Below are 10,000 nucleotides of genomic sequence, written 5' to 3'. Positions count from 1 at the left end.
TAAAATACTAGGCAGAAGATTGTATTCACCAAGTCTCAAGGATGTAGCTTGGCTAGAAAACGCTCAGTAATTTTTTTGAATTTTCCACACATTCGTCTGTAAATTTGGCTGGGTAGACAAACGTCTAGACGCGGTTCGCGCGAAAAAAATTTAAAGACAATGTATGGAAAATTCAAAACAATTACCTCAGCGACTTATAGGAAAGCCACATCCTTCAAACTTGGTGAATACAATCTTCTATCTAGTATTTTAACGTTTTGATTCACAAATTGTGTAAAATTCAATTTTGGAAGAAGTTATTTGCTATCGGATTCCCATACAAACACTGTAATTTCTGACCGCTTTGCCTACCCGTCAAGATGGGGGGTTTTACAAAATCCCAGCAAAATTGCAACCATTCCGGATAATCTGCAAGACAGCGAGCCACTCTGGTTAGCCTATTAAAATAACACATCGATTGGCCTAAAGAACACTCTGGTTAGCCTAAACGTCACACCGGTTGGCCTACAGTTAGCTTAGGTAGCTTGTGGTTTGCCCTTATAATGGGATAAGGGATTTCTTGCTTGCTTGGTTCACATGGCTCCAAGTCGTAGGAGTCATGCAAGCTGTTACGGTTAGCTAAATTACACATTGGCTAGCCTAGCTAGCACTGCAGTTAGCCTACAGTTCCTTAGGTAGCTTGCGGTTATTGGGATCAGGGATTTCTGGCTTGCTGGCTCGCACTGTATCCAAACTCGTAAGCTTATCTTAAGCAGTAATGGAGGTAAATTTTTCTATTTGAAGAGTCAAGTTTTATTAGACAAAGAAAAATAATTTGTTCATTTTACTTTCTATTGTTCAAAATATAAGGTTTTTGCAACGTCTTATATAATATAAGACATATAACAAATTAGACCATGCATGATCAACTAACTTTAATTCTGCTTTCACATTTATTTTGCAGATTTCAGTCCACTTTTAAATTGTAACTAGTGATTGTAGCAGTAATTACCATGCTATGAGCATTTCTGAACTGCTTTTTGCTATTTTTACCTAATTTTTAAAATTAAGAAGCTAAACATTTTCAAATCTATATGTGGAGCATCACTTTATGACATGAGAATATTGTTATTAGGTAATATTAATAACTAGTCTCAAAAACGTATTCAGAAATTGTTTTTAAAAAACTATTAGAACAAAACTAATTGAAATTCTAGAAACTGAAAACTCCTATGCCGACATAGATACCTTAATTAACAAGATGAAAACTTACATTTCTTACTGAAGTTAAGTTTAGTCTGTAGTTTTCCTCTTTACATATTGATCTTTTACCTAGAATGCTTTCTTCTCCTTTTCTCCTAAATTCTTCTACTTTCTAAATATAAGAAAGGACGAAGAGTAATGTTTACATGTTGTTGTTGTATATAATAACCATTCACTTCTTTTTAAAAAATTGTCTAAATAATTGTGTGTACAGTCTGGCTTGCCACGATTAGCTTTTCGCTATTTGCAAGCCAGCCCAGTAATAACTTTAACTGTTTGCTGTAAATAAATAAAACTTGAAAACTTGAACTTGAATGTAATATTTGTACACACAGTAAAATCACATGTAAGTATAATTGTGATGTTGTTACCGATTTAATTTACTTTTCCAAATCAAATCGCTTTGCTTTAACTCCTTTGGCCTAATTTCTGCAAATTCTAACCAAAGCCACACAATTACGATATAACAAAAGGAAACTGAGAGAAGAAAGTACCGGTGTAGTTGGAACTGCCGACCCCAGTTGTAACTTATTTGTTGTTCTCAGTATCAGGGTTACGCCTGAAACGCTGGATACACCTAATACGCTTGATAAGCCGGACACCCCTAATACCTTTGCTGCGCTTGATACGCCGTATAGAGCCTTAGAAAGGAATTTGGCACCCGACTCTTGGAGAATAATTGATTAAAATCCAAGGGTACGTTCAATTGACCCTATTCCGGAATAAGAGTATCTGGAGTGATGATTTACTATGGTTTTGAAGCAACAAGGCATTCTAACAGGTGTTTCACAATTTTAATGTGAATCTCCGCAAAAACGAATTAAGGATTTCTAACTTTTATTCCATGTACTCCGATTCTGGAATACGGTCAATCGAACTAATTCCAAATCAACTCCAACTCAGTCCCGCATTTCTTCACTTTGAGAGCCTCAGAAAGGGATTGAGCCCAGCGGCACCGACTTCGTTGCCCCTCAAATCCAAAGTAGTCAAGCATGTGTTGACTTTGAGAGCCTCAGAGAGGGATTCAGCGCCAGCGGAACCAACTCCGTTCCAGCTCAAATCCAAAGTAGTCAAGCATGTGTTGACTTTGAGAGCCTCAGAAAGGGATTCAACGCCAGCGGAACCAACTCCGTTCCACCTCAAATCCAAAGTAGTCAAGCATGTGTTGACTTTGAGAGCCTCAGAAAGGGATTCAGCGCCAGCGGAACCAACTCCGTTATAGCTCAAATACAAAGTAGTCAAGCATGTGTTGACTTTGAGAGCCTCATAAAGGGATTCAGCGCCAGCGGAACCAACTTCGTTGCCCCTCAAATCCAAAGTAGTCAAGCATGTGTTGACTTTGAGAGCCCAAGAAAGGGATTCAGCGCCAGCAGAACCAACTTTGTTGCCGCTCAAATCCAAAGTAGTCAAGCATGTGTTGACTTTGAGAGCCTTAGAAAGGGATTCAGCGCCAGCGGAACCAACTCCGTTCCACCTCAAATCCAAAGTAGTCAAGCATGTGTTGACTTTGAGAGCCTCAGAAAGGGATTCAACGCCAGCGGAACCAACTCCGTTCCACCTCAAATCCAAAGTAGTCAACCATGTGTTGACTTTGAGAGCCTCAGAAAGGGATTCAGCGCCAGCGGAACCAACTCCGTTATAGCTCAAATACAAAGTAGTCAAGCATGTGTTGACTTTGAGAGCCTCAGAAAGGGATTCAGCGCCAGCGGAACCAACTTCGTTGCCCCTCAAATCCAAAGTAGTCAAGCATGTGTTGACTTTGAGAGCCCAAGAAAGGGATTCAGCGCCAGCAGAACCAACTTTGTTGCCGCTCAAATCCAAAGTAGTCAAGCATGTGTTGACTTTGAGAGCCTTAGAAAGGGATTCAGCGCCAGCGGAACCAACTCCGTTCCACCTCAAATCCAAAGTAGTCAAGCATGTGTTGACTTTGAGAGCCTCAGAAAGGGATTCAACGCCAGCGGAACCAACTCCGTTCCACCTCAAATCCAAAGTAGTCAAGCATGTGTTGACTTTGAGAGCCTCAGAAAGGGATTCAGCGCCAGCGGAACCAACTTCGTTGCCCCTCAAATCCAAAGTAGTCAAGCATGTGTTGACTTTGAGAGCCCAAGAAAGGGATTCAGCGCCAGCAGAACCAACTTTGTTGCCGCTCAAATCCAAAGTAGTCAAGCATGTGTTGACTTTGAGAGCCTCAGAAAGGGATTCAGCGCCAGCAGAACCAACTTTGTTGTAACCTGCGATCAAGCGTACTTTTCTTGAGATAGGACGCTAAACGCACCAACCTCTAAGGAAAAGTACGCCTGATCGCAGGTTAACTTTGTTGCCGCTGAAATGCAAAGTAGTCAAGCATGTGTTGACTTTGAGAGCCTCAGAAAGGGATTCAGCGCCAGCAGAACCAACTTGGTTGAAGCTCAAATTCAAATTAGTCAAGCATGAGTTGACTTTGAGAGCCTCAGAAAGGGATTCAGCGCCAGCGGAACCAACTCTGTTCCAGCTCAAATACAAAGTAGTCAAGCATGTGTTGACTTTGAGAGCCTCAGAAAGGGATTCAGCGCCAGCGGAACCAACTAGGTTGCTGCTCAAATTCAAAGTAGTCAAGCATGGGTTGACTTTGAGAGCCTCAGAAAGGGATTCAGCGCCAGCGGAACCAACTTCGTTGTTGCTCAAATCCACAGTAGTCAAGCATGTGTTCACTTTGAGAGCCTCAGAAAGGGATTCAGCGCCAGCAGAACCAACTTTGTTGCTGCTCAAATCCAAAGTAGTCAAGCATGTGTTGACTTTGAGAGCCTCAGAAAGGGATTCAGCGCCAGCGGGACCAACTTTGTTCCTACTCAAATACAAAGTAGTCAAGCATGTGTTGACTTTGAGAGCCTCAGAAAGGGATTCAGCGCCAGCGGAACCAACTTCGTTGCTGCTCAAATTCAAAGTAGTCAAGCATGTGTTGACTTTGAGAGCCTCAGAAAGGGATTCAGCGCCAGCGGGACCAACTTCGTTGCTGCTCAAATTCAAAGTAGTCAAGCATGTGTTGACTTTGAGAGCCTCAGAAAGGAATTCAGCGCCAGCGGGACCAACTTCGTTGCAACTCAAATTCAAATTAGTCAAGCATGTGTTGACTTTGAGAGCCTCAGAAAGGGATTCAGCGCCAGCGGGACCAACTTCGTTAATACTCAAATCCAAAGTAGTCAAGCATGTGTTGACTTTGAGAGCCTCAGAAAGGGATTCAGCGCCAGCGGGACCAATTTTGATGAAGTGCAATTTCAAAGTAGTCAAGCATGTGCTGAACTTGAGAAATTCACAGAAAAGATTCACATCAGTCATTCCAATATATGTACGTAGATCTTTTACACGACAGTTCTGTCCCAAGGTCTGAGGTAACTTAGACTGAAGGTTCTCTCCATGACATTTGCATTCCAATATACAATCAAGTGCTAAATGTAAATCACTGGTCGAACTTGCAACCTCTGCCATGCTTTTTACCAACGACACTGTCATCTCTTCAGATGTTGCAGACAAAATACCACTCATGAATAAAAACACTTGTTTCACTTCATTTATGTTCCTTTCATCAGTCACTACTGATTTACAATCTCTGTCTCCACCAAGGATCTCATAAGCAAGATAAAAGCCAGCAAAGAACTCTTGAAAGCTCTTGTGCAGAAAGCCAAAGCGCAAGGAACGTTTCCTCTTGCTGCCACCGGTCTGGATCGACAGAAACCCAAACTTGATCAAATTACTGGAACTGCCTTTCAATTTATTCTCGTCGAAATATAACTCTCTTTTACGTAAAGACTGCCACGCCATGCATCCCAACTGCACCAGGTCATCCTTGTAAACTTCCAGTGGGTCCACATTACTGCCATTCGATGATCCAATTTTCTTTTCATATCTTAATAAAACACATCGAACTATTTCTATGTACAGCTGTGTCTTTTCCGGTGGAAGTACACCCTTAAAATCTTCCCAAATGATGCAAAGTAAAGCTGTGTTCAGAGGATTCCGTGTCAACTGTCTTAACTCTGATCTGTCCCTCAAAAGCTGTTGAAGTAGCTCTTCTGCCAAGTGTTCCATGCCTTTAAAGTACTTAAGGATGTATATCTGCGCATCTACAAAAGTAAATCCAATAATCTCCCATAGGGTGTCACAGTACCGCCTCACGGTCCTTCCAGCTTCGTGGCGTGATGTGATAACAATGCGGCAATTGGGTAGGACTCTACTTTCCAGAAGGTCCTTGTACAAGTCAACTTTACTGGAATCCACTTCATCAAGTCCATCAAGCACTAACAGAACTTTGGACTGATTTTCTCGAATGAAATCGAAAAACCTTTCCTTCGAGTCTTCGTCAATATCAAAAGGAAGAATTTGGTCATCAATGGCCTCCCAAATATCCGTTTCCACATCACGACACCTCAAAAGCAACAGAACATCAACCTCACGGAAAGACTCGTCCCATTCTCTTCGTTTCATTGCCCAATCATATGCTAGTTTTTGACAATAGGTCGTCTTTCCCATGCCTGGGTCTCCTTCAATTAAAACAGTTCGTGGCTCTGCACAATCTTTATGTCCTTTAAATATAGCTGTCATGTTGGTGATTTCATCAGTCAATGTTCCCCTTGTCTGTTCTTTGCCCACAATCTTTAACTTGGTAAAAATATCATCTAGATGAAAGCTGAAGTCTTCACACCATGGAACAGGCAGAACATATTTTTCACGAGTACTATAAAGCTGACGGATCCTTTCTATGATATTGGCAGAATATGGTAAATCTGCAAAAGGCAAAAATAATGTTAAAAAAGGTGTTGCCTGTAGTGTTTTTTTTTTTCGCTCTAACCTCAACCTTATTGTGTTCTTAATGACACCACGAAAGGTCCCGTTTTTAGCAATATTTCAAAAACAAACGTCACTTAAGAAATGGTCACCTTTTGTCACACAACCAAGATTTTTCCCCAAAAATGTAGTTTGATAGCAATGCAAATTACTTTTTCTTATTGCAAAGTTAATGTCATAAGCTTGAGACTGATGTTTGCGCCTGTCATACATCTGAGTTCCAAAACTTACATGTATCAAATGGTGAAATACTTGCTTACTTTTCAACAGAAGATATCATTTCTTCAAAAAAACGTTGTAACAAGAGGTCAAGTAACCACTCTCAAAAACACACAATTATCTCAAGCAGTCTTTATCACATAATATTCTCCCTAATTTGTAATATTAATGGGGAATAACACACCACTCCTGAATGAAAATTAATGCTTAGTTTTAACTACAAAACAATTCTACTATCCACTTAAGCAACTTCCAGACCTTACTTACTTTATTTTCTTTTTGCCATTGTATATTAGATTTACAGACTGTAATAGATGCCAGAATAAAAATGCAATGGTGAGGAAACCTAATAAAAACCATTAAGCCTTTTAAGCTTTGCTTCACAAACATGAACCTTCAGATTGATATTAATTTAACAAAGATACAAAGTATCAAGTTTTTATATCTGTGGTAGAATTAATACTTGTCTACAATTGAATTTTAAGTTTCTTTCTGAAAGATCCCAGAAATAGAGAGGGAGTTAAAAAGCTACACAAGGGAAGACAAAAAGAGTTTGCATGCCTTGTGTTGTAGCCTGACATTTCCTTTCAGTGATTTGAATTTATTACCTTGATCACACTGACTGGGTGTACTAGTTCCTGCAGCTGCTGAGAGAACATCAGCACAACTTGCTTCTGGATGCACAGGATCTATTGTAAAATAATCAACACAGACATCGCACATCAGAGATCAAAGCAAGTCAGTGGACCTGTATCAAAATAGCAGAAATATCTAAGTCTTTGACAATTATTGAAACAGTGGGTGACAAATAAATCCTTAATTGTGGCCCGAATTTTCAACCTTAATTTATAATTTCACGTGCGAAATTAGAATGACCACAATATTTAAAGCTAATCAAATGGTATACTGGTCAAGCCAAGTCACTGTTGAGTATGTTTTTCAACCGTTGCTTCCAGGTTGCTGAATTTTTTTTGGAAACAGAAAAGAGTCATTATTGGCAAAAATATTAAATACTTCTCACAGACTTGATCAGTAATTTTGGCAAAATCCGATCATTCACCTGTTTGTAAATCAGATGTTATTTCAATAATGAGACAAGGATTTTCTAGAAGTTGAATAAGAATAAGTGTATTGTCTTATCGATTATCGTATCCAACAGGTGTAAAATCACAGTGATCGTGAAAATAATGGTAGCTGACATTTTAAAAGTGTCCCCAATTACGTGGTTCAGTAAGTGAGTGTACTCTTGTAAACAATTCAAGAGAGAAATAATACAGTGATCGGGTACTTCAGTCTCTTTAAAATTTTCAATTTAGAGTTAAACTGATTATTTCCACAGTTTTTATTGTAAAGCAGTCAAATTAGACTTAACAACAAGGAGTAATATTATTGTCCATCCTCTGTGGTCAGAAGTGGTCATAAATAGACACACGCAATGGGATCTTGTTACCTTTTGAAACCAGTGAGCTTGACAAATCAAAATACGCTGTATTGTCGTTCCTAGCCATTTGAGTAGTTTCAATGGCATCTCGGGATTTCTTTATTGGTGTTACCCCACCCTCCCCTCCCTCCCTCTCCACTGATTTTACCAGCCATAAAAGCCTTTTTCCTTCTAGAAGCTCGCTGCTGCTAGACATTTCAGGAATCCAGTTAGTGTTACCTACACTACACACAGCTGGTAATTCACAGTAATCAGCAGCTAAAAAAAGTCCTTTCACTTTATTTCTTTTTTTTCAACAGAAGACATCAGTCCTTCAAAATACCAGTTGCTGTAACAGCACCTCAAGGTTTTGCTCCCCAAAATCCACCTGCCTCTCCAGAAGTCTTCATTATACACTCCCACTCATTCAGTTTGTCCTTAATTCTGTCGTCACCATCTTTCCACTGCTTCAGAAGTTCTTTGAAATGTTCCTCATCCCATGGATCCATTTCTTGTTTCTCTAGTTCACAAATGGCATCTTCATATTCAGCTCCACCCAATCGTACCAGTGTGTTCTGGATCTGTTCTCTGTATTTACAGAAGGCTGCATCACTAACAGAGGCCTTTTCAGCATGGGTTGATAGTGCATTCACACAATACTTCAACCGTACAATGTCAGACTCACAGCTGGTGTCAAGTGAATGAGGAAGGTACTGCAAAGGTCTTGTGGATGAATTTTTTTGTCAAACACATCCCTCAACACTTGTGACCCTTGCCTGACCAGAAGGCAACATAGCAGTGTGTACTTCGTTTTTCCATCAACAGCACCTGAAACAAGTGTCAGAAAAGATCTCTCAGGCATCATTCCGGTTATACTTGAAGGGCCACCATCATGACAACCCTATTTGCGGTGACTTTGTATCAGTGTTTAGGATTGCCAATACAAATAACATTTTGATATTCCAATAATTTCACCTCACAGTTTCAGCTCGCCATTGACCAGCTCCCAGACAGCAACACAACTAAGTACCCGGTAATAGAGTAGTTTGCCACCTAGAGGTTATCACATGGATTTGTCTGAAATGTTTTATTCCTCAAGTAATGCCCGCAAATGTAATTGTTGTGATACGTGTGGCCAAGCTTTCGTAATCTTTATTATAAGAAAAGTATATTTAAATTGTCTTTTTTGCCACATGTTCTCAAAATAAAAAAGTGATCTCTTTTGCTGTAAGATATCGAATTATTTTTCCTCGACAAAAGAAGTCCAAGGAAACAGTGAACTTCAACCTTTACACACATGCTTCCTTTGGCAGTCTTTCATATATACTGGGACTCCATTCATATCTTGATGCTCAACAGGTTTATTACAAACTCACAATATGACCACCTCGCATTTGGCTTGATAGCTTAACTAGTGGAGCACAGTCTGCACTGATATCACAGAGGTCGTGGCTTCAAATCCCAATTATGCTTGTATTAAGTTAACCCACTGACTCCCAGGGTTTCCCCACTGACGAGTAAAATACTCTGGCCAGTTTAGGCCGGTTTGGACATCAAAGGGTTAATGGAAACATAATTTTTCAGTGAGTGATTAAACCCTCAGAACTTGGACGATCTTCAATCTTAACATGAAAAATGCTTTGTTGAATAAACCTCTTTCAACCACAGGCCTTTGCGTGGGTCTGTTATTGTTCATGCCTAAAATGGTTGTGGATGGAGTGCACCTGACCTTTACCCTAACTAAAGGATATGGTTATGAAGTCAGTAAATCTACTTGCAAAAAATTAGCTTCAATCTTCAGGTCAAGGACAAATTGCAATTGCAACAAGTGGTGGTTGTAGCTGGCCTTCTAGAAGCTTGTTTCCACTAAATATTTCATGCCAGCACCTAACCTACAGTATGCCACGCAGTTGCTAATTGATGGTAATCAGCAGCTAAGACAAAATTTTACTTACAAAAGACATCAGTCTTTAAATACTGTTGTAACAGCACCCTACATGTAAGTTCTTGTTCTCAAAAACTGACCTGCATCTCTCGAGGTCTTCATTGTACACTCCCACTCATTTAGTTTGTCCTTAATTCTGTCATCATCATCTTTCCACCGCTTCAGATGTTCTTTGAAATGTTCCTCATCCAAAGGTCCCATTTCGTGTTTCTCTAGTTCATGAATGGCATCTTCATATTCAACTCCGCCCAATCTTACTAGTGTTTTCTGGATCTGATCTTTGCAATTACAGAACACTGCATCACTAACAGAGGCCTCTTTGGCAGAGGCTGATACTGCATCCACAAAATACT

The 10,000-nt window shown here is 40.0% G+C and overlaps 2 protein-coding genes and 1 long non-coding RNA gene across 3 annotated transcripts in view; all 3 read right to left on the bottom strand.

The window, feature by feature from the left end:
• Window positions 1-2,157: 2,157 nt before the first annotated feature.
• Window positions 2,158-5,820, bottom strand: LOC137991788 (NLR family CARD domain-containing protein 3-like). Its single transcript, XM_068836826.1, has 2 exons — window positions 3,522-5,820; window positions 2,158-3,473 (listed from the first exon to the last, which is right to left on the bottom strand). The coding sequence occupies exons 1-2, from the start codon at window positions 5,818-5,820 to the stop codon at window positions 2,158-2,160; spliced, it is 3,615 nt and encodes a 1,204-aa protein (XP_068692927.1).
• A 161-nt stretch (window positions 5,821-5,981) lies between these two features.
• On the bottom strand, window positions 5,982-8,149 carry LOC137993479 (uncharacterized). The gene is made up of 3 exons (XR_011121877.1): window positions 8,091-8,149; window positions 6,891-6,971; window positions 5,982-6,002 (listed from the first exon to the last, which is right to left on the bottom strand). It is a non-coding gene; the product is annotated as an uncharacterized lncRNA (long non-coding RNA).
• Window positions 8,150-8,363: 214 nt separating this feature from the next.
• LOC137991787 (E3 ubiquitin-protein ligase DZIP3-like) overlaps window positions 8,364-10,000 on the bottom strand; it is a 2,810-nt gene continuing 1,173 nt past the window's right edge. Inside the window, exons 2-3 of the mRNA XM_068836825.1 lie at window positions 9,728-10,000; window positions 8,364-8,530 (exon numbers count right to left, since the gene is read on the bottom strand). The exon at window positions 9,728-10,000 is cut by the window's right edge and continues 360 nt beyond it. Of these exons, the coding sequence (XP_068692926.1) occupies window positions 8,364-8,530; window positions 9,728-10,000 (440 nt within the window). The remainder of the gene's footprint in view (window positions 8,531-9,727) is intronic.

This window comes from Montipora foliosa, chromosome 2 (genome assembly GCF_036669935.1).
Source record: "Montipora foliosa isolate CH-2021 chromosome 2, ASM3666993v2, whole genome shotgun sequence".
Taxonomy (NCBI): domain Eukaryota; kingdom Metazoa; phylum Cnidaria; class Anthozoa; order Scleractinia; family Acroporidae; genus Montipora; species Montipora foliosa.
Note: the sequence above shows the minus strand (reverse complement) of the source record. Positions and strands in the feature narration are given on the sequence as shown.